Genomic DNA, 24,627 nt, shown 5'->3' on the forward strand with positions numbered 1-24,627 from the left:
CTTCCATGTGTGAAACCCTCTCAGGCTTACTGCATAAGGGAAGTGGCCTTGGAATAGCCGGCACCTTCCTGCCCCAGAGGCGCCCTCCTTGGTGCCTCTCTGTAAGGCTCCACTGAACTGAAACTCAAAACTTCTTCTGACGCCTGGGTTGTAACTAAAGGTATGTGTCCTATTAGTAAACTGAGGACACCCAAGTAGATGAGACATGGCGTAAAAGCTGCACATTGAAGCCCTCATTTCCCTTTTTTTTTTTTTTTGCTTCAGTCCCTAGTCAAAGCAGGCCTTGGTTTTGAACATAACAGGAATTGGTTTGGTTTGAAATAGGTCAGCGTGTCTGTTCAATTCAGAAAAGGAGATTGAAGGTGTTTGTTTTGCTTCTCTATATACCTGTCCTCAGACAGGTTGTTAATGATCAACCACATAGTTAAATTGTCAATATTACCTGAAAAACCGCCTCCTTCCCTGTAGTAGTTTCTTCACCCTCAGAAGTTCGGGGGCAGGAGGGTTGGCAGCAGCCTGGGAGGGCCTTCTCTATGGTGGCCCCTAAGTTATGGAACTCCACCCCCACAGAGGCATCTGTTCGCCCTGGCTTTTGACACTTGAGGTGCATATTTTTAGGGACCACCTTATCTTTGTGACTGTAAGCTGCTTTAAATTGTTTTTAGTATTGCGTCGTAACCTGCCCTGGGACCTTAGGGTGAAGGGCGAGTAATTCAGCATCGTAATAGCCTTCTCTGTTAAAGAGACCCTAACATTCTCAAGTGACGCACAGTGGGAAAGTGTATCCATATTATGTCTGTGGATTTCTTTCCAGATACTTGGCTTACCGCAATTTCATGATTGATACGTATCGCTTAAACCCTCAAGAGTACTTGACTAGCACTGCCTGCAGAAGGAACTTGACTGGAGATGTTTGTGCAGTAATGCGGTAAGTCTTGCTCTACTTGGCTGCAGGTGGAACAGGATCTTAAACTCAGCAAAGTGTTGGTTTTTTTTTTAATCATCCCTTTCAAGCTAAAAATCCCATTGTTCAAAACTTCAGGGCTGGGGAAATATTGAGGGATGAGCACATTAATGCTTGAAAGACGAAGAACATGTACTCGATGCCCAAATACAGCCATGCATTTTCTTACCTGTTGCTTTTTCTGTCAGCTGACCTGGAGAGTATCCATGCTCAGAGTGGTTCTAAGGCAGTGTGGGAAATGGAAGGAAGAAGCTATTCTTGCTTATATCCTATGCTGCCTTTTTCTTTCTTTTTTACAAGGTGCTCCAGGCACCATCCCCATCTCTGTGGTCTAGGTTAAAAAAACCCCTGATAGCCTAATATAGATTCAATAGAGACTGGTTGGAAAGGTGTAGAGATCACATGATGTGATCAAGCCACTCATTCCCAGCCATGATGTCAGTTCTGAGTACTTATTGGTGTCAGTCAAGCGTTTGGGAAAGAACTTCCTCAATATGTGCTGTGTTTTCTGGTATTCTTTCCACAACCTCCTGTTGGCCATCTCAGAATCCAGTGACTACACATTATTATTATTATTGGGCTGCAGAAGGGTTTCATTTTATGAAATGCCAGATTTACTCTATCAAATGCTCATTTAATAATTTTGCTTTCCTCGGTTATTTTAATTTTAAATGTTTATAAAATCAAAATCAGAATTTAAACAATGCCAAAAGAACATATAACCAGACCAATGTAATAAAGCGCAAAGCCACAAAAAAACCAGGGTTGGATAAGCCAGTCGAAAGAGCGAGAGTTAAAATTCAATTCAAACCAATTGCCTGGCACAATAACCGCTTCTTAATTTGCCTAAAGGCAAGTGAAGAGGGTTTTTCTCACCCTTCAGCAGATGGGGAGCCTGCCCTGGGGCAAAATGAGAGAACTGCATCAAGTAATGGGCTTTGTGTGCCATGGAGGGGGCAGAGGTGTGTGTGTGTGTGTGTGTGTGTGTGTGTGTGTACACACACATGCATGCAGCATTCTGGTAAGTTATTCCCAAGCCCAACTGAAATGAGCTGAACAAGAGTAAAAGGAAAAGATGGATGTGGAACTATTGTAAGATGCTTCAGGGCTAGCTGCCCAGTTACTGATCTTGAAGTTAAGTCCTTCTGTTCTGAAATGTTCCCTCTTTCTGACCCACTGCCTTTCCCATTCTGATAACTTTTCCTTCATTCAGTCTTTCGCTCTTGTAACGTTACCTCCTAGGGTACATGCCTTTTTGGAACAGTGGGGGCTTATTAATTACCAAGTGGATCCAGAGAGCCGACCCATGGCCATGGGGCCTCCTCCCACCCCACACTTCAATGTGCTTGCCGACACTCCCTCGGGACTCATGCCTCTTCACCTTCGGACACCTCAGGTAAAGATCCATTGCCATCTTGGAACGCCTTTGTGTCAGCATCGCCCTAGAGCCAGTGCACCAACTGGACTCTTGCACCTCAACCCCGACTGGGCTAGGCGAGCTGGGTAGCACCGCCAGAGACCTCCTTCTCACAGGAAACGGTCACAGTGCTGTGGACTCACAGCTCAGAGCTGAGAGCACCGGATTCACTGTCTCAATAATACAGTCGTTGCGCAGCAGAGTTTTGCAGAGTCTTGCAGAGTATAAACCACTCGGAGAGCAGCTCTGTAGAATATCTTCCCTTCTTTTATTCTATAACTACAACTATGATACAAAACTATATACAGAGCTGAATATTCTAAGCATAAATCAATGCTACACTGAGAGTCTGCAGCTGCTCTAACAGCAATCTTATCTCTAGGATCTCCAACACTCTCACTCTCTCCGATACACTGACTGACTGACTCTCTCTCACACACACAGATATGTTACTGGGCAGAATAAGTAGATAGGCAGGACACGCCTCCTCTTCTCTGGAGAGTCAGCAGAGACCATCAGGAGATGATCAGGAGATTCTTGGGTATGGGAGGGGTGAAATCTCCTCATCCTCCCCCATTTCATCCGACCATTTCAAGAATCTTTTACATAACTGCAATTTACACACACACTCCAAAAGTTGTTCTCTGCTTACAACCTTGGTTAATATATTTGCAGGTATCTCTTTTCCCGGCATATAAAACACTTTTACAATACCATTGAATAAGCAGCTTCTAGAAAAATCTTCACACACATTTCTTCCTCTCAAATGCAAATTGACATTTCTAATTAGGCAGATTTGAACAAACCACTTTTCAGAACTCAAATACACGCTTTCCTTCAAATATCAGGTAAGGAAATAAATACAGCGTTTTGTGCTACTACTCTCAGCACACTTCATGCTAGGTTTGAAAACCCCACCAGAGTTGCTCGTGACCGCAGTCTTTGCAAACTCTTCAGAAAACCTTTTCGGTGGTACACCCTTGGTTGTTCTCTCGGACCTGCGCAGAACTCTTTGATCCTCTTGTTCTGGTGCTTCCTCCTCTTTGGGAGAATGGGGAGCTAAAGTATATGAAGCTGCTAAGTCTGAGTCAGCGTCAGACTCACCTGAGGCTTTTGGGCTCTGATAATCTGTGCCATCATCTGGAACTACATTGGCATCAGGATTATCACCACCAACAACACTTGCCTTCCTCTTAACTTTCTTTGCCCCTTTTGCACCATCATCACAAATGGGATGGCACTGAAAAACGCCAACTCTGTCCCATTGTGGATTGTCATCAATACTCCTGGTCAGCCTTATGGTTTTCGTGTCTGTGATCAGAACACGATAAGACCCTTTCTCATATCCTAGGAAAACACCATGTTCTCCACGCTTGCTCAGTTTGTCACCCTGCGAGGTGTGCACCCAAACCTCCGAACCAAAAATTTTAAAATGCTTTACACATGGCTTTCTTCCGTGAAGCATCTCATATGGGGTGCAATTTACACTAGACTGGTATCTCCTGTTATACACGTGACAGAAAAACGAAAGAGCTTCAGCCCAAAAAGGATTGGGCAGCCCTGAATCATGTAACAGCGTTCTGATTCCTTGCTGCAGAGTCTGGTTTACTCTCTCACATAAACCATTCTGCCAGGGTGATCTGGGCGTGGCCGTCCTATGCTCAATGCCCTGTTCAGAAAGAAAACTCTCAAACTCTTCTGAACAAAACTCTCCACCCTTGTCTGTGAAAAGAAAACGTACATTCTCATTATGTACATTTCTGAGCCATTTACAAAACTGGCGAAACTTGGTAAAGGCTTCAGCCTTTTTCTGCAGCATATAGACCCAAACATATTTCGAATAGGAGTCTATCAGAACCATGAAAAACCTTGAATTGCCTCTAGAGAGCGCTAGAGGCCCCACTAAGTCTGCATGAATGACTTCATATGGTTTCTTGGCCTCTCTCCCAGACTCTGTACCTTTGGGAGCTTGCCTTGCCTTACTCTCTGCACAAGAAACACATTTCATGTGGTAGGGACATTCTTTCAACTTCATACCCTGAACCATATCAGGCATTTTTGCCACAGCCTGGAAATTCAAATGACCATAAACGCGATGGTAATAATGAATACATTGGTCATGCAACTTCTCATTCTTATCTACAGTTAAATTGCAACACTTTTTCTCAGTAGCTTCTGCAGTGCCTGTACCTAAAACAAAAGGCAATTGGTACAATCCATTTACACATTTTGCATACAAAATGAGCTTGCCATCTCTAAGAATTTCACAGCGAGATTTAGCAAACACCACCTTAAACCCTTGACGATCAAGCTGGGAAACACTCAACAAATTGTCCTGAATATCAGGCGCATACAGGACATTCTTAATAGTTGCATTCAGGCTCTTTAAGAACACAGTTCCCTGAGCCATACTCGTGAGAACTGTCCCATCTGCTTGATGAATTTCTTTCTCTTGCTTCTCAAGCTGAACAAAGAGATTCTTATCTTTGGCCACGTGGTTTGAACAGCCAGAGTCGACCACGAAGAAACTCCGCCCACGTTGACTGGAACAGCGAGAGATCAAGGCCTTTGAAGTAGCAGGTGCTTGGGGATTTCGTCCTCCTCCCCCTCTGCCTCTGAAGTTTCCCTTCTTCTTTGAAGATTTCTTGCACTGGAAACTCAAATGGCCTTGTGCTCCACACGAAAAGCACCGCTTCAATTTCAAAGCTTTAACAGCAACAGTTTCACTTTCACTTTCCCCTGCTGAAGACTCAGGCACATTTTCAAGCACATTTTTAACAACACAGTCCCGGCTTTCTCTAACAGCCTGTCTGCGATCCCACTCATTCAAGAGCACGCTAGACACATAATCTTCTGTTAGCCGGTCAGAAGGCATTGTGGAAATCTGGGCAGCCACTCCATCATAAGACTCATCTAGGCTATTGATCATCAGCATTGCAAACACAGCCTCTGAAATAGCCAGGTCTCGCTGAACAAGGTCCTGTCTGAGACGCTTTAATTGAGATAGATGGCTAGGCAAATCACCACCTTTCTCCAACTGCAGCCTGCACAGCTTCTTAAAGAAAATCACACTGGAACCAGCATTTTGTCTAAGATGCATATCTCTCAACTTATGCCAAACAGCTTGTGCAGTCTCTTGACCCTCTAAGTTCACCAGCAAGTGGTCTGAAACACTCAAAATAATTGTCCCTCGGGCTTTCATATCTGCAGCATGCCACTCAGCCCAATCATCATCATCCTTATCTGGAGGGTCATCTTCTATCGTGTGAAATAGCTTTTCCCTCTGTAAAAGCGCTTTCATCTTTACTTGCCAAACTGCATAGGTTTCAGGCGTGAGGAGAGGAAAGGACAGAGCCATCTGGCCAGAATGTGCACAGGCCATGTCTGCTATTACTTAGAGCAAGACACTTCCCTCGTGCAACACAGATAAAGCCTTGACTCCCTCAGCCACTCTCTCTCCCACTCAGAGCGCAATTAACAGGCAAACAGGGATGCTATCTTCTTCCTTTGGCAGTCAGCAACATACCTCCATAAATCAAGCAACAGCAAAGCGGCAGCTTGAACACTCTGCTCCAAAACAGCTCTGCTTCTGGGCACCGCAAATCAGTCCAGCATGCAGCGTCCGTTCCACCGTCCGGCAATCAGCAACAGAAACCTCTGGCGACTGGGACGCCTGGGATGACTGGAACAACGCCAGGTCAGACGACTGGAACAACGACTGGGCCCATAACCGATGTCAGCATCGCCCTAGAGCCAGTGCACCAACTGGACTCTTGCACCTCAACCCCGACTGGGCTAGGCGAGCTGGGTAGCACCGCCAGAGACCTCCTTCTCACAGGAAACGGTCACAGTGCTGTGGACTCACAGCTCAGAGCTGAGAGCACCGGATTCACTGTCTCAATAATATAGTCGTTGCGCAGCAGAGTTTTGCAGAGTCTTGCAGAGTATAAACCACTCGGAGAGCAGCTCTGTAGAATATCTTCCCTTCTTTTATTCTATAACTACAACTATGATACAAAACTATATACAGAGCTGAATATTCTAAGCATAAATCAATGCTACACTGAGAGTCTGCAGCTGCTCTAACAGCAATCTTATCTCTAGGATCTCCAACACTCTCACTCTCTCCGATACACTGACTGACTGACTCTCTCACACACACACAGATATGTTACTGGGCAGAATAAGTAGATAGGCAGGACACGCCTCCTCTTCTCTGGAGAGTCAGCAGAGACCATCAGGAGATGATCAGGAGATTCTTGGGTATGGGAGGGGTGAAATCTCCTCACTTTGCCCCCTACGAATTGTAGCAGGGCCAGCTGCCTCCTTCCTGGTGTTACTCGAGAATTCTAAGCGACCAAAAAAACCAGTGCAGTTTTGGAAGGTTCAGTCCGCCACCTTGTTCAAAATGGTGGCCAGTGGTATCCAAACATAGAGGAAAACCTGTTGCACTTGGGGGCCATCATGCAAAATTTGGTCACAATATCATTAAGAGGGGCCCAAATGCGTAGCAAGCAAAAAGCTTTCCAAAATAGTTGATACCATCCAGACGCCGAGGGGGAAATGCCAAAAACTTTTATATAATTCTGTTTCACCCCTGATTTCGTCATGTGGTCCTGGAGCTTCAAATGGGTCATAGAAGGGATACTATAGCTGTTTTTCTTAATCTGACGGATTGTGAGAAATTCTCCTATCGAGCATTCTTAAGTAGCAGTGGTAGTAGTAGTAGTAGTATCTACTATAAATAGCACATTTTCAACATTCCACTTGCACTTCCCCAGTAACATAGGCTGATTAATATGACTGTTCTGATGCTTTCGTATCCTCCCTCCTGCTCTCATCCTTTTTACATTTCTTTACCCAGATCCCAGCTGCTCAGCAGATGTTGAATTTCCCCGAGAAAAACAAGGATAAACCTACTGACCTGCAGAACTTTGGGCTTCGTACAGACATATACTCAAAGAAAACATTGGCAAAGGCAAGGCACTAGATATTCTCTTTTCTTTCCAGACCCCTGTCTGCCCCCCTTGTGTTATATAATAATAATAATAATAATAATAATAATAATAATAATAATAATAATAATATAATTTGTTATTTATACCCTGCCCATCTGCCTGGGTTTCCCCAGCCACTCTGGGCAGCTTCCAACCGAATATTAAAAACAATACAGCGTCAGACATTAAGAACTTGCAGAGATGACGTTTTCTGTTTCTTGGGCACCCCATCAGCAACTAAGTAGTCAAGGCTATGTAAGGCAGCCTGCCTCTGAATGCCAGTTCCTGGGGGTCATTCATGGGCTCTTGCACTCATCTGCTACTTGTGGGGTCCCTGGAGGCACCTGAATGTTGGGAGATTCAAGTCAGACATACTTCTTCACAGAGCACATGTTCCAACTATGGGATTTGCTACCAAAAGATGTAGTAATGACCACCAACTTGGACCAGTATCGGAGGCAGTATGCCTCTGTATTCCAGCAGCTGTAGAGCAATGCTCTTTCACTTGAGTCCTCCTTGAGGGATCCTCATTAGGACATCTGGCCAGCCACTGAGAAGGAGGTGCCTGGCTAGATGGGCCTGATCCTGCAGGGGTGTTCTTACGATGCAGGAATTAATTTCCTTGATGCCCTCTGCTTATGATAGCTCAACAGAAATACATGGCTGTCATTAAATATTCAGACTTGTGCTCCTGTGATGTTTGTGTACCATGCACAGAACTTCTATACAGTCAAATCTTTATAAATGCTGTGTGTTTGGTTCAGAACAGCTGTTTCTCTCTCTTTCTCTCTCACACACACATTGATCCTTTTTTTTGGCTTTTTTAGCAACAAGAATTGATGCTAATTTTAAGGCTGGGGTGATATTTTCCTAGAATGCTAAATATTTATGAGCACCTGTAGAGAATTCTGGGTGATTTAATGGGCATTCTAAGCGTTGCTTTTGATTGCCATATTTGGGAAGAGGAAAATAAGCAGATGTTGGGACAAGGCATGTTAGCCTTCCCCTGTACTGGGGCACATTTATTTAGCTGAGCTTGTCTCAGTCACTTGAACACAGTCTTTGCTGGCATGTTGCATTTATTAAAATTTGACGCAGGTTGTGCATTCCTGTTATCTCTTAGTTGCAGAGAGTTGGGATGATAGTAGGCTAATCTACTCTTGGTATTTGAATTAGCAGCCATGTCCTAGTATCAGTGCAGGGTGTTGTATGAGGGCCATTTTGCCTTCTTTCCTTCTCTGCAATCCTTCCTCTCTCCCCCCCCCCCCCCCGGGACTATTCTCCTTTGTAGGCTGTTGCTAAAAGGAGAGCTCTTGCACTTTACCTCACTTGTTCGAACATTGGCTTAAAGGGAAAGTGCCTGCATGCAGCGCTTCTTCCGTTACACAGATCCGTAACCTTAGAAATAGTTAACCCTCTATTCTGATCAGATTTCCTGCTGAACGAGTGTTGATTGCTTTGGGGATTCTTGCCTCAACTGCTGAGTCAGGCTGCCCCAAGGAGCAGCAGTCATCTTTCTCAGTAGTGGCGCCTGCCCTCCCCTCAGATGTCAAACAGATAAACAACTATTTGACTTTTAGAAGACATCCCTATATAGGGAAGTTTTTAAAGTTTTATGTTTTATTGTGTGTGTGTGTGTGTGTGTGTGTGTGTGTGTGTGTATGTGTGTGTGTAGATTGATTGATTGCTGGAAGCCGCCCAGAGTGGCTGATGGGTGCCATACAAATAATGAAATGATGATGATGCAGATGATGCAACTTGCAAGAGTTTATCAGGTTCTCCTTTGACATGGCATGTGCCACTAGGGCTTGTCTGTGTTTAGGGAGGCCCCTTCCAACAAGTAACACATCTGTGATGGAACAAATTGCCAATCCCACCTCTTGACAATAATAGCCATACTCATCTGTGCACTGGGTACACGAGTGAATTGTTTTCCCCCTCCTTCATACAGAGCAAAAGTGCTAGTGCTGGGCGAGAATGGACAGAACAAGAGACTCTGCTGCTACTTGAGGTAAGAAATTTTGAGTGGGGGGAAATTGGGGAATTGTGATGGTGGGGATGCAGAGAAAAGGAGGCTGCTGAGTGACATTTGAAGTGGTACCTAGTTTCTGACTTACATTGAATTAATATGTTTCTGGGTGACTTCTTGTATAGAACAAGGCTGTTGAGTAGAGAGCGGAGCCTTTTCTGCAGTGGCTCCCCGTTTGTGAAATGCTCTCCCCCAGGGAGGTTTGCCTGGCACCTTCATTATATATTTTTAGGCGCCGGGCAAAAACGTTCCTCTTCAACCAAGCATTTGGCTGATTAATATCCTACAGACGTTTACATGTGCCTGTGGGAAGGGGGGGGGGTTATTGTTTTGTGGTTTTGGTTTAATTATTGTGTTTTAGCTTGTATTTTATTCCAAACTGCCCTGAGATCTGTTGATGAAGGGTGGTACATAAATTTAATAAAATAATAATAGTATAATAATAAGCAATAAGTAAAACATGAGTCCTTGGTTGTCAGCTGTATGGCTATAGAATTGTTGATGGTGTTTTGTTGCAAAGCTGTGGATGAACCTGAAAGGAGTCGATGCAAGAAACTTACAAAAATAGAATTGTAGATTTGGAAAGGACCCCAGGGTCATTAGTCTAACCCCCCTGCAAGGCACCCATGACAGATGGCTTAAAAACCTTCCATGAAGGAGAATCTGCCACCTTCAGAGGGAGTCTGTTCCACTGTCGATCAGCTTTACCATCTGAAAGCTCTTCTGATATTTAGTTGGAATCTCCCTTTTTGTAACTTGAATTCATTGGTTTGAGTCCTACCCTCTGGAGCAGTAGAAAACAAGCTTGCTCCATCATCCATGTAACAGCCCTTTAGATATTTGAAGGTGGCTATTGTATCACATCTCAGTCTGCCCTTCTCCAGGCTTAAACATATCCACCTCCCTAAACCATTCCTCCCTCCCTAAACCATTCCTCATAAGGCTTGGTTTCCAGATGCGATGAGGCCTTTGTAATCTTGCTGTACAGAGCCTTAGGTTGTGTCTCAAAGCTGCTTACATACATATTGGAATTTGTTTAATATTATCTATCGGCAGTTCTTCATTGCAAAGGCTGCTGAGTGATGTACAGTTTATATGAAGAAACTGTAATGAAATCTCTATATAAAACGTTAAAAGTTCAAAAGGGTAGCACTCATAAAATCCAGCAGAGCTATAAAAACGAAAATAAAACATGCTCTAAAATACGCTGCAGTGGCTAGGCAGCTGAAAAAGACCCTCTTCCTTGTGCTGAAGAGGCTTCAAAAATGGCATCAGGTGAGCTACTCTGGGTAGGTGTTACTAATGCAAGGCACCACGATGGAAAAAAATATTCTTCCTAGGCATCCACCACCTCGCTTTAGGTGATGGGAGGACCTGGAGGAGAGCCTCTGACAAGCAAATGGTTCAGGCAGCCTCCAGTAGGAAAAGGCCGTCCTCCATTGGCCCTCAGGCACAACAGGCAGTCATCGTTCCCCTCTACATGAGTGAGCCTGCTTGGGCTTTTGTGTTCACTTGCCGCCCCCCCCCCCCGCCGCCCCAAATCTTCCACATCTCAGGGGAGATGAGAGGATTCTGCTTCAGATTTTAAACTAGCCACAGTTCCCTATGTTTTGATCCTTATTTGTTCTCACCTTAATTTAAACAAAGCATGGGTTTCCCAAGTTTGGATGTCAAGATAAATGTACTATAAACATAATTTTTATAAAAGAGGATTAGAAAAATTTACGCAGGAGAGTTCTGCTGATGGCTCCTAGCTGTAATGCACAAGCTCAAAGCTCATCGCGGTTCATTCACATAGCAGGAAACCATGGTTTTCTGTCAATGCTGAACTGAACCATAGTATTCTGTTCCTACCCAGGCCGTCCACTCCATCATTGGGCGTTGGAACAACAACAGCAACAAAACCTTGCACACTGCCTGCTCTAGTCTGAAAATAAGAATTTTGTTGAGTGTCTTGATACTTTGCTTGGGAGGTCTCAATGGTATTTCCAGTCGATATTTTCTCCATATCACCCGCTTTTCCCTGTTGATGTTAATTGTAGCCTTGCTGTGCTTCTGTCTCGCTTTTTGAAAAACAGAGCTTAATAGCATTTTGAGTTTGGGGGAGCAAAGCAGAGAAAGAAAAAGGCATGTATCTGACTTGTATTCCCCAAGCACTTGTGGAGAAACGTCAGACTGGGCTACTGCTAGGTCAACCGGCATTAAGTAAAAAGGCACAGGCTGAGGCACAGATAAAAAGTGAGGCAGGAAATACTTGGCAGAGAGCCGTGGTGAGCTGAGTGTTGCTCAGACCGAAGAGGCAGGGCTGAGCCGGAAGCTCTTGCAAAGGGTTGCTCTAGTCATGTGATGTTCTAGTCTGCTAGGTGTGTTCATTGGCTGTTGCAGGGTGGGGGCTCGCATTGCATGTTTATAGCACCCACCCCCGGCAAGAGCTCACACATGCATCCTGCCTGACGTCACTGTCACCTTCTTGTGGGGTGCAAGTTCTTCTAGGCCAAGTGTGCAGGATTACGACCCTTGCAGATTTTTCATTGTTCAGCACTGAGTTTGTAGTAAACACCAGCTGTGCTGTATCTCTGAGCAGGCCTAATTTCCCCCTGTGTTGCTCCAACACGGAGGCTTTCAAGATCTGTGCTCGCATATGTCGTGGCTTAATATAAACGTGGAAGTGCTGGCTGACTTTGGTGTCTGAGCAAGCCAGAAGCCCTCTTGCCAGACGAGAGGGAAACGGTAGCCGCTGGTTTCTGACAGCGCAGGCGGCTTCCTGCTTGGCGGCAAAGCATGCTTTGTGCTTCCTTGAGTAAATCAAGTTGTCTAATCGGCAAGAGCGCGCAGGTCTGGTCTTTCTCTGCCTAGCCCATGTTGGGATTGCAATAGCTCTGGCAGGCCAAGCAAATCTCCTTTGGTTTCAGGAAAGCAGCCAGGATAGACTTTCTCCTCTTGCTTAGGAAACCACCCCAGCCTTTCCTGAAGAGGAGTTTAGTGGCATAACTTGAACCTGAGTGAGGTAGGGAGGGAACACACAACTACCTGAGCAACTAAACAGTCACCATCCGGCTCATTGCCGTCTCCACATGCCACCTGTTCCCTCATGGTAAGGTAGCTAGGTAAAGCTTCCCCCTTAATAGCAGTATGGATGTTAGAGTACTAGCAAAAGGGGGAGGCAGGTTCTGTCTTATAAATGGTGCACTCACTGTCTCTCCCTGATTTCTTGAATACGTAGCAGGAACACTGTCAGTGTGGTGTAGTGGTTAAGAGCGGTAGACTTGTAATCTGGTGAACCGGGTTCACTTCCCCGCTCCTCCACATGCAGCTGCTGGGTGACCTTGGGCCAGTCACACTTCTCTGAAGTCTCTCAGCCCCACTCACCTCACAGAGTGTTTGTTGTGGGGAAGGAAAAGGAGAAAGTTAGCCGCTTTGAGACTTCTTTGAGATAAAGCAGGATATCAAATCCAAACTCCTCCTCCTCCTCCTCCTCCTCCTCCTCCTCCTCCTCCTCCTCCTCCTCTTTCTTCTTCTTCTTCTTCTTCTTCTTCTTCATTGGATGGGGCAGCATAACAGAATTCTGCTTCCATACAGAGGTCCATTTTACATGAAAACATCTGTGTTACTTCAGGATGATGAGTTTGACACTGCATTGCTTATCAACACTGGGATGCAGTGTATAAAATAATGTCATTTAATGCACCTTATGGTGTCTGATTGTGTAAAGCAGTCGTGTTGATAAGGTTATTTGCAGCGGCAGCATATCTTACACTTTCATTGCCGTTAATAGTGCGAATAGCCCAGAACAGCGATTTCCAGAAAGATACAGTAATGTGGTTTATTTGCAGCCCAGAGGTGTCAGTTGATCTTATACTTCCATATTTGAAAGGAGGTGACAATTATATCAGTGGCGCTTGGGTAAAAGTGAACTGTTGCTATGCAAGACGGCAAGAAAGCTTCAGAGCAGCTAATTCATAGGAGGACCATCTTGTTAATTCATTTTTGACAGGGAGAGAGCCCAGCGTCTGTACTATAATTTAGCTCTCTAGACACAACTGCTTTTTTCCTCTCACACTTTTTAACATCCAGATAAAGCAGCGAAGCGGATATCAGTTTATGTTTCAACCTCCAATAGATGAAGCACGTCCTTTATAAATTCTTAGAGTGCCTTTGAGGAAGTGCATATGTCACAAGCTTCAAAAAAAATAAATATCCAAGTTGTCCCTTGCCTGCCGGCCCTGTATCTCTTTGGCGCGGAGTCGGTTTTTCCCCTCCCTGCAGGTTAATCACTGTCAGATCTCAGCAGGCAGATAAATGAAGTTGTGTTACATACATGTTAAATTCCACAGAACACAAAAGGAAACGTTATTGGCTTTCTTCTAAGCAGTAAGACAGCTGAAACAAGCGGAAATCAAGGTTGCCATGGGGGAAAACATTTATGTGCCCGGTTAGAATTAGTGCAGCACAGAGTGGAATCCAGGTGGGGCAGATTCTTGGAAGCCCCCTACTCAGTTTGTGACCTCTCCAGCATCCTTTGCCTTTCAGACTCTCCTGGTTACTGACTAAACCCAAGAACATGTTGTATCTGTAGTTGTTAAAATAGAAAATGTGATTTGGCGCAGAAGCCAGTTCTTTCCCAGCTGCTTCTCCTAGTCCCTGACTCTTTGCATTTACAGTGTCAGTTGTTTTTTAGCTCCATTCACACATTTCTTCCTTCTTAGAGCTGCTTCGCACATTGTGTAGTGTAGGTGTAAAACATAATGGCAACAAACATGTTCTCTAACGTTTGTATCCTGCGGGTGTATTAGTGAAGAAATTGGGATTGGCTGCAGCGGCTGACTAAGTGTACATTTTGCTACCACATGTTATAAAAGCATTCGCTGCCCCGGCCTTTCCAGAAGAGAACACCAAATTCCCAATGCAGCAAATAAATCTCGCAGGAACTCATGCCAGTAACATACAGCACACAGATATATGCCTTATTTGTTCCTGTTGCGAAACCCGGGTGTCTTTATTATGGACTTCTAGTCCCTGGAACTTGAATTGAGTCTTGTAATAGCAGTACAAGTCTGGCTGTTTCCGTGTGGAATGAGCAAGGTGACATTGGATTTTGTAGAACAGTTGACACGATGGCTGATGTAGGAAAGCTCAGCTAATCAAATTGTCAGCAGCTGCTTTCATATAAATTTTTGGGTTGTTATTCTCCATATGGGAGAGAAGACTTGGAGGTCATGTTTCTCTCCAGAGAAAGAGAACCCGTTGAAGTCCTTTTTTATTTTTATTTGTACCCTCCAGTACATTTGACAGGTATGCCTTTCCTTTTTTGACAGGTATGCCTTTCCTTTTTTAAAAATTTGTAATCCTTTTGTGCAATATTTTCGTAAAAATCAACGTGTTTGCACTACACTATTCTCCTTGGTACCCTCCCTCACCTTAAGAACAATCAGTTCACTTTTCTTTTCCCTTTTCAACATGCTCTAGAAACAGATCTGTTGCATTTCAGATGGGAAGTAGAAACAGGATATCTCCGTCTTCCAATTCTGCCCTCCTCCAGATACTTACATTAAATTCCACAACTTATTCTAGGTGCCATAGTTCCAAAATTTGGAGAAAACACAAGCTGGAAGAGATAATTCGGCCACACAAAGCTTAGAAGCCAGCAAATAAAGAAAACAGTCTGAAAGCCTACACCTTCAGGTGATGGTTTATGTCAGAGTGGAGTCATGTCAGGGTGGGGTGGGGACAATTTAGATGAGCCAGTATGAATCAACCCAAGAGAAGGGACTACAGGAAGGAAGGACACAAAGATTATGTCCAATAATAATAATCTTGGCAAGAGATGACGCTGTAGCATGGACTAGTAGATTAGAAGTAATTGTAAACCAGGTTGGAGATGGGTCAAGAGAGATGGAAGGCAGAAAAGGATGCATAGACCTGAGTTGCTCAAAGGAAGAGGGATGGGAGGTGAGAGTTGCAATGCATTTGAAAGGTGATAGGAAAGATTATAGTAGAGAAATTGGTGCAAAGGCCAGTGAGGCAAGGCTGTGGGACTGGAGGTGGCCAGGGAAGGAGGAGCAAAACGCCGGCACCCTGTCTCTACAACTTCACTAACATCCATCTACAACTTCACTAGCATCTCTCAGTATTGTGAACAACACCGGACTTACCTTTTAATAGGTATCTTCATGAACTTACCTAAAAAGAGAAAGAAAACAAAAGACTGAGTTAAGCATTTGAAAAATCTATTGAAATTATAAGGCATTATAAGTTCATCTTAGACAGGGTAGTTTGCAAGTTTATGTGGCTTTGCACAAGGTTTTGTATTTTTCTCAGAAGATTGATAAAGAATGTATAATTATTTTGGTAATTACTGTGTGTATATTAGTCGCCAATGTGTTTTGAAATAGCAACTCTCATATCCAAAGCTGAAATGCTAGGCGGGTGTAGGCCTTACTTTGGTGAATTTTGTTTCTGTGGTCAGGGAAATATATGGGTGGGGAACCTGAATGGAAGACACCATACCAATAATGCAGCAAAAGTTTTAGGCATGTTTCTGAGGTCAGAGGATCTAAATGACAGCGCTTGGCTACCTTGTCTTCATGTTTCAGAGTCAGTGTTGTAGAAGGAAGGGGTGGTAAAAGATCCCCAAGAGTTGCTGCTGCTTGGACATTTTTTGCCACTAGGAGAGTTCAGAAGTAGCAGTGATGGCCCAGCGGTACCAGAGACTGGAGGATGGTACTTAGGGGCAAGCTTACACCATAAATTCTTGTCTCTAATGTTCTGGCCTTTCTCTGACTGCTTGCTATACTGAAAGAAGGTTCCCATGTATCTCATACAATAGAAGGATCCTGCTGTCAAACAAGTTGCAGAATGTATGCTGTTTTGGTCCAGCGTAATCACTTTTGACACTTGCTTTGCCAGTCTGGTAACTCACCTTTTCTGAAATAAACATTCTCAGAATTTCTCAGCTCTTCATATTTGTTCTTTTTACACAGATTTGCTATTATTTACCTTCATTGAAAGACGTTCACAAAAATCGATCAAAATATTTCTCTTAAAAGAGTAGTCACATGTAGCCAAACCTTCCCACAGCTTACTAACACCTGCTTCTAATCTCAACAGGACCACAAATTGTTTCTATTATCTGAACAAGTGTTCAGTTCCTGCTCTTCTCATGGTATATGTTTCAGTTACCAAATTTGTGAACCAACTACTTTTGCATTGCGTCTCTTTAAAAGTTGATTTTCCCCCTTTGTTTTTTAAGGCGTTGGAGATGTACAAAGATGACTGGAATAAAGTTTCTGAGCATGTCGGAAGCCGCACTCAGGACGAGTGCATCCTCCATTTCCTGAGGCTTCCAATTGAGGATCCTTACTTGGAGAACTCCGATGCCTCGCTGGGCCCTTTGGCTTACCAGCCTGTGCCTTTCAGCCAGTCTGGAAACCCTGTGATGAGCACCGTGGCTTTTCTGGCATCTGTCGTGGATCCCCGGGTGGCGTCTGCTGCCGCTAAAGCAGCTTTAGGTATGGAGTCACCTTCCCTCCCCACCCCCTTTCCAGTTCAATCTTGTCTGAGAAGGTCTTAATTTCATGCTTGGTGCTGACTTAGCCTTAAAGAAAATCCTCCACCGTCTCCTTGGCTGATCTGTCGTAAATTCACCAAAACTACTTAAGGACTGCCTGGAAAGATGTTGGTATTTAGAAGGGGGGGGGTTGAGGGGGGGGAACATTCTGCGCACAGGCTGGCAAACCTGCCCAGAGAAGCAAATTGAAGCCTGCTTTCATCTTTTCTGCAGTCTGCCGCCTGCTGTCACTTACCTTTAATTGGTTAATGTTAGTAAAGCACCGCCTAAGCCAAGTGGTACCTAAACGCCAAGCATTAATTTGTCATTTGTGTAGCTCAGTGTATAACTTCAAAAGGGCCTTGCTAACCTATTACGAATGCTTCAGGTTCTGCTGTCTGCTCCCATCCTTGATTTCATCTTCCTGAGATGCTGTCCAAGATGCTCTCAAGATTTCTGAACAAAACAGCCCTTGTATTATTAATTGACGCACAATGGCAATACGTGCATTAGAGTTTAGTGTGTGAGAGTAATGCGTTTTTAAAATAACTTGGAAATTGCCTTATCCATTCTGCAGGCAGCTTCCCCAAAAGGCTTCTCTGCATGTCATCTTCCCTGATCAGTCAATTCAAAGCGCTGGTGCTAAAATTACCTTCCTTTTTATGTCTCTTTTTCATGGCTCCTCTCTCAAGGCTGGTGCTGCTTTGTGCTTTGAGCTTTTGGGCCATTAATTTTGGGGTCCTCTTGTCTGCCTTGCCCGAGTCTCTTGCCACATCTCCCTTTGTTCTGCTATTCATTGGCCTGTCCTGCTGTCAGCTCCCTTTGTCCCCTTCTCCCACTCTGCTCTTGGCTTTGTGACTCACATCTCCCTTGCTAAATGTCCAATAAACAGGAGTAACTACAATAGTGTAAAATGTGCAATCAGATCATCCAGCAGGGTCATCTTAAAGCAGCCTTTATCTACCTGTGGGTCCCCAGATGTTGTTAAACTACAACTCCCATCACCCCTAGCTAGCAAGGCCAGAGCTCAGGGATGATGGGAGTTGTAGTCCAACAACGTCTGGGGACCCACAGGTTGAGAACCGCTGTCTTAAAGAGTTACCTGTTCTATTGGTACATGACTTTGAAACTCCTCCCGCCTAAAAACAAACTTCTAAGCTTTGTCATTTTTACTTTTTTTACAGAGGAATTTTCCAGGGTCCGAGAGGAAGTGCCACTGGAACTGGTTGAGGCCCATGTCAAGAAGGTGCAGGAGGCAGCCAGAGTCTCTGGAAAAGTGGATCCCACTTACGGACTGGAGAGCAGCTGCATTGCCGGAACGGCTCCAGATGAGCCAGAGAAACTTGGTATGTCCTTAGGGGTTGCCGTCTGGTGCTCCTGTCCATCATGCTTGTCTCTGATTTGTGTGTATGTCAAGTATATACACAAAGCATCAAATGTGGTGACAGTAATAATAATACAACAAAACAACACCACAAACTGGCTTATAAGTATAGAACCAAATTTACTAGAATAATAGCTAGAATAGAGATAGACTTGTAACCATTCAAACAGTAAACATACTAACAGCAAGGGTAGCACACTGGAGAATATGAAAAAGCTTTTCAAGGCTGTTTTTCAAAGATTGAACTGGATGAGATGTTCTTCAATAGGTCTTGAGTTGGAAACACAAAGCCATGTGCATGGATCAATCACGGGAAGGCAAATCAAAGCCACCACCCTGGTGAGAATAACCTCTCAACTGAGGATAATTCTCAATTCCACTTTTCTCATCCAGTTCAATGTTTGAAAAACAGAGTTGAAAAACTTTGTCATATTCTCCAGTGTGCTACCCTTGCCATTGTGGCGGCACGGGGTTGCCGTTCTGTGATTAGACTTACGCTACTTGTTGAACGGTTCATTTATCCAGTCTGTATAACATTTACTACACATGTAACTCATTAAGGTAGAGTTGTACATTTATGCACTCCATGTTTACAGTATCTCTAGGCTTTGTCTTGCACATGGCACCTTAGTATGTTTGTTGTTTGAATGGTTACAAGTCTATCTCTATTCTAGCTATTATTCTAGTAAATTTGCTTTTATACTTATAAGCCAGTTTGTGGTGTTTTATTGTGTTTATGTCAACCAAAGGCAATCATAACTAAAGGAAAAGGTATAGTAGAACACGACTTGCTTTATTTTGGGGTAGGGGAAGCAGGCAGAATTAGAGATTGGGTTGTTCACACAAGCCACCATATTTTTGGCCATTGAGCGATGAAGAAAACCAATATGTAATTGTGACTCTGAGAGTCACATGACAGCTCGTACTCTGTAATCATTATTGCCTGCATCGTTCATGAACTCAAGAAAAATGAAATGTTTGATCTTGACGGGGGAGTTGGAATTATGCCTGATACAATGGTTGAGAATCCGTGGGGTGTCAAAAGTGTGTCAAAAGTGCCAGAAGCTTTGGACTGCCTTATTTATTTCCCAGAAAGTCATTTACAATATGAGACGTTTGGTTTTATACTTGGAGATTGAACATTATTCTCCCCATTTGGAATAATGATCGAAATGCCACACCAGCATAGATCAGTATGTGGCAGGCGCAAGTTCAGGAAACAGCAAATTAGGGGTCATCTTGATAATTCCTACATTTAAGCAGATTGTACAACACAATGGAAAGCAGTCCTTGAGTGAGAGATATTGCTTCTGGTGTGAGACTTGAGAGTAATTAGGGCATGGTTCCTTCCATTTTCTGCATACACAATAAAGCAGAATTTTACAGCTTTGTCAAAATATAATTACTGAGCACCACGGTGAATACATCCTTTGATTCAGCCTCCTACTAAGACCAAAATGCCACAGTGCTTAGTCTGCAGCACCCTGTTATGTTTGTGGGTTACGTTACCTACTTTTAACGTTTCTGCAGGCAGTGCCAGTCAAGGTACAGAGGAGCACGCAGTTTGGCTGATGGACGTTCGGTTACTTTGTGCCCTCCTGAACGATAGCGTCTCACCAATTTTGTCTATTGAAACTAATTCTCCTAGACTCCTGCTCTTCTCTTCCTCCTATACCCACCAACCTTCAGCACCCACACAGTTTACAGTAATCTTCCTTCCCACAATTACATACGATAACAGCAACAGTACCACACGTTGCCCCAGTCTCTTGAGAACAGGGAATTTCAGTCAAGCTGCAGTAATGTCAAGCATTGACACTTGAACTCAAATCTCAAGGCTCCACACCCTTGTGAACATCTCAGTAACTGTCCTTATGCTTTGTTTCCCTTCTGTGTCCTTTCCATGTGCCTTATAGGTTTCAGGTGAACACCTGAGGTTGTGATTAGCTTCATGGCTGCCTAGCTAATACTCTGCTCCAATAGATCTGGAACTTCCTCCCAGAGAACCAGACCAGGGCGAGGTTTTGATTTTTCCTGGCTGTGCTGAGTTCTGTGCTTTTAAGTGGAGATGATGATAATATTAATAATAATAATAATAATTTATGCTTGTACCCAGCACATATGACTGGGTTGCCCCAGCCACTCTGGACAGCTTCCAATAAAACATAAAAGAGCACACAATACAGCAGACATTAAAAGCTTCCTGATACAAGGCTGCCTTCAGATGTCTATGGAAGGTTGTATAATTGGTTACCTCTTACAGGCGGCTATCCTCCAACTCATCAGGGGCAACTATGAATGTGGCAGGGCGAGCGTCCTCACTCCCACTGTGTTCTCCACGTGATTAACATCAGATGGAGGAACAAGCGCCTGAATAGGGCTCTTTAGTATTGAGTGCTGAATATTTACTTTTTGAAATATTTAGAGACCCCGCTTCCATTAAAAATACAGTAAATGGGTGTACAGCATGCAAAATTACAGCAAGGACAGCAGAAACATAAGTAAGAAGCCACGTGTTTTCCCTTTCGCTTGCTAGCAGCAGATAATAGAATTTGAAGCCTTTCCTTGGCCCAGAGAATAAAACGTGAGATGCAGATTATTTCTGAATGAGAGAAATGAACTGGATTTTTGCAGTTAATGTTAGCCAGTTAATGTGATTTGTATTGATCTGTGACTAATGGAATAAATTAGGGCAGGAGCAGATGGCTCTCTGTGGGGGAGTGGCTTGGCAAAATTGAATTGGGTCACTCGACGGGCTGCAGCGCCTCTGCTCTGAAACAGCTTTTCACCAGAGGGTGCAAGGCGAAGAAAACCTCCGCCAAGCCTGCGCTTTTTTTGCGGGGGGGGGGGGGAGGTTTACAAATATGCAACAGCAAAGTTGCATGGTATATGCCTGCCGAAAATACTGCTTATATATTTGGGCAGCTAAAACCAGAAGGGTTGGATTTAAAACAGTATTGCTCTAGAGTGCTAAAAATGTTTCCTTGGGGGGAAGGGTGATCCCTCACTAGTAATTACTGTAGCTGAGCCGTAAAACTGCAGCATGAGCAACTGCGTTGGCAGTGTTAGCTGGTAGTCCCAGCGCCCATCCCTGAATCATTTAGCAGAGCCATGATGGGCAGCATAGACGGCGGGTCACACCACACATTTACATGTAACAAGTGAGTATGTAATGCACACCCGCGGCAAATGTGCAATTGTACAGGTAGCTGAGAAAATGCCACTGCATAAGGCATGAAGAAACCCTAAGGTTAAGCGAAATATTTTGTCATTCCCATGTCTTCGTGTTGAAAGAGTGGAGAAATCCTCACTCGCATCGTTCACTGGTTCTTGGGACTTACTGGAGGCTTCAAGTGCAGCATCCCAGGGTTGCGCGCCGCCGCCGCCACCCTGGAAAAATGCCCTGGGAAGGCTGCAAACTTCCCCAGTCTCCAGAGCATTCCCTGGTGGCCCACTCTGGCTGTAAATCTTCTTCAGTACAGAATAGCTGGTAATAAGCGACCCTTCTCTCCTGAAAAGAACACGCCAGTCTTCTGGTACAATGGTACCTCGGGTTTCATACGCTTCAGGTTACATACGCTTCAGGTTACAGACTCCGCTAACCCAGAAATAGTGCTTCAGGTTAAGAACTTTGCTTTAGGATGAGAACAGAAATCGTGCTCCGGAGGCGTGGCGGCAGCGGGAGGCCCCATTAGCTAAAGTGGTGCTTCAGGTTAAGAAAAGTTTCAGGTTAAGAACGGACCTCCGGAACGAATTAAGTACTTAACCCGAGGTACCATTGTATATCATAGCAGAAGAAAGACTTAATCGTAGTTCTAAAACTACTTTATTTACAGTCTTATATACAGAGACTCCATCCGTACATCTGTGCTCTCTGAACACCCGTACAGAACTGCGACACACACAGACGTGAAACCAACTTCCAAAAGTACTTAGAAGGAAGAGATAATACAGACTTCCTTTCTCACGCTTTCTCAGACACTCACATGATGTATGCAAATCATAGTACCGCTCGCTGGAGCAGCTCGGATAGATAAAAATCATAACAGTTACCGCAGCAGGCTTTCGCCAAAACTGACTCCTTATTGTGTAGACACGGGCAAGGTGGGCTGCGGAGGGGCACATGGAAACCCGTTGGTGCTGTCTTGATCAAGGGCATCTCGGTCAGGCCTGCCCCCAACCCTTTTAGATTTTAGTGCATCTGTTGGGCCCCCTATGCTACCACTCAGTGGATTTGTAACTGGCTGACTGACCGAACCCAAAGGGTGCTCATCAATGGTTCCTCTTCATCCTGGAGAAGAGTGACTAGTGGGGTGCCACAGGGTTCTGTCTTGGGCCCGGTCTTATTCAACATCTTTATCAACGACTTGGATGATGGACTCAAGGGCATCCTGATCAAATTTGCAGATGACACCAAATTGGGAGGGGTGGCTAACACCCCAGAGGACAGGATCACACTTCAAAACGACCTTGACAGATTAGAGAACTGGGCCAAAACAAACAAGATGAATTTTAACAGGGAGAAATGTAAAGTATTGCACTTGGGCAAAAAAAATGAGAGGCACAAATACAAGATGGGGGACACCTGGCTTGAGAGCAGTACATGTGAAAAGGATCTAGGAGTCTTGGTTGACCACAAACTTGACATGAGCCAACAGTGTGACGCGGCAGCTAAAAAAGCCAATGCAATTCTGGGCTGCATCAATAGGAGTATAGCATCTAGATCAAGGGAAGTAATAGTGCCACTGTATTCTGCTCTGGTCAGACCTCACCTGGAGTACTGTGTCCAGTTCTGGGCACCACAGTTCAAGAAGGACACTGACAAACTGGAACGTGTCCAGAGGAGGGCAACCAAAATGGTCAAAGGCCTGGAAACGATGCCTTATGAGGAACGGCTAAGGGAGCTGGGCATGTTTAGCCTGGAGAAGAGGAGGTTAAGGGGTGATATGATAGCCATGTTCAAATATATAAAAGGATGTCATATAGAGGAGGGAGAAAGGTTGTTTTCTGCTGCTCCAGAGAAGCGGACACGGAGCAATGGATCCAAACTACAAGAAAGAAGATTCCACCTAAACATTAGGAAGAACTTCCTGACAGTAAGAGCTGTTTGACAGTGGAATTTGCTGCCAAGGAGTGTGGTGGAGTCTCCTCCTTTGGAGGTCTTTAAGCAGAGGCTTGACAACCATATGTCAGGAGTGCTCTGGTGGTGTTTCCTGCTTGGCAGGGGGTTGGACTCGATGGCCCTTGTGGTCTCTTCCAACTCTATGATTCTGAACATGCAATGCAGTAATAAGTGTGCCGTTCGGGAGGGCCTGGCCTCCTCAGAAGCTCCAGCGCTACTTAGTTTTAGGCACTCAAAAGCAATTTTTGCCAAGTGAATAAGAATATGCGAAATTTACAGTTTCATGGGCCACTTGCCTTTTGTGTAAATATGAAAGCCTTGGGATGTTTGCTTTTAGCAAAAGTGGCAAGTGGAGCTGGTAGCTGAGGAACACCGGGGTTTCTCCCCCTGCAAGATTTGAAGGTTTTTCCTTTCTAGCTTGGGAAGGAACACAAGAAGCCGCCTTACGTGATGACTATTGTCTGCCTCCACAGTTGAAGGCAGCAGTTCTTCTGGATACCTGTTGCTGGAAACCACAGGAGGGGACAGGGCTGTTCTTGTGCTCAGATCCCGCTTTCGGTTTTCCCATTCATTTGGCCACTGTGAGAGCAGGATGCTGGATTTGATGGACCACTGGCCTGATTCTGCAGGCTCCTCTTACGTCCTTATAGTCCATCTAGTCCCTTATTGTCCACTCTGAGTCCCCAGCCAGCTGGCTCTCTTCAGGGTCTCAGGCAGAGGGAAGGGTCTTTCCCATCACCTGTTCCCTGTCCCTTTTACCTAGAGAGGCTGGGTATTGGAACCTGGAGATTCTCGTGTTCAAAATATGTGCTCTAACCCTAAGCTATGCTCCCTCCTTTATTGTTTTTAACACGGGCCATATATAGTATAACCTGAGCTTCAAACATTCAGATTTTTCACATTCGTTCTGAGTCATTTATGCAAATTCACTTGCTTTGCACATTGGTACTTTTATCTGGCCAGGTGAGTGGGACAAGGAACTGTGCATTAAATCACTCAGGTCTTGGCCCCTTCCCACTGCCCCAAGTGCCCAGCTGTCCTCTAGCTTGAGAGAGCATCAAACCCTGCTCATGTGTGTTCCAGACTAACGGAAAGAATATGCGTCTCCATGTATATTGGATGTGGTTTGTCCATATCCAATATACATGAGCAGAAATAGTTAGCATTT

The 24,627-nt window shown here is 44.5% G+C and overlaps 1 protein-coding gene across 1 annotated transcript in view; it reads left to right on the plus strand.

Annotated features, from left to right (window-relative positions):
• SMARCC1 (SWI/SNF related BAF chromatin remodeling complex subunit C1) overlaps nucleotides 1-24,627 on the plus strand; it is a 100,506-nt gene that overhangs the window by 36,899 nt on the left and 38,980 nt on the right. The window contains exons 16-21 of the mRNA XM_080974003.1: nucleotides 815-928; nucleotides 2,207-2,360; nucleotides 7,246-7,359; nucleotides 9,330-9,389; nucleotides 16,657-16,915; nucleotides 18,138-18,299. Of these exons, the coding sequence (XP_080830129.1) occupies nucleotides 815-928; nucleotides 2,207-2,360; nucleotides 7,246-7,359; nucleotides 9,330-9,389; nucleotides 16,657-16,915; nucleotides 18,138-18,299 (863 nt within the window). The remainder of the gene's footprint in view (nucleotides 1-814; nucleotides 929-2,206; nucleotides 2,361-7,245; nucleotides 7,360-9,329; nucleotides 9,390-16,656; nucleotides 16,916-18,137; nucleotides 18,300-24,627) is intronic.

Source organism: Podarcis pityusensis (genome assembly GCF_964106645.2).
Source record: "Podarcis pityusensis genome assembly, chromosome: 12".
Lineage (NCBI taxonomy): Eukaryota > Metazoa > Chordata > Lepidosauria > Squamata > Lacertidae > Podarcis > Podarcis pityusensis.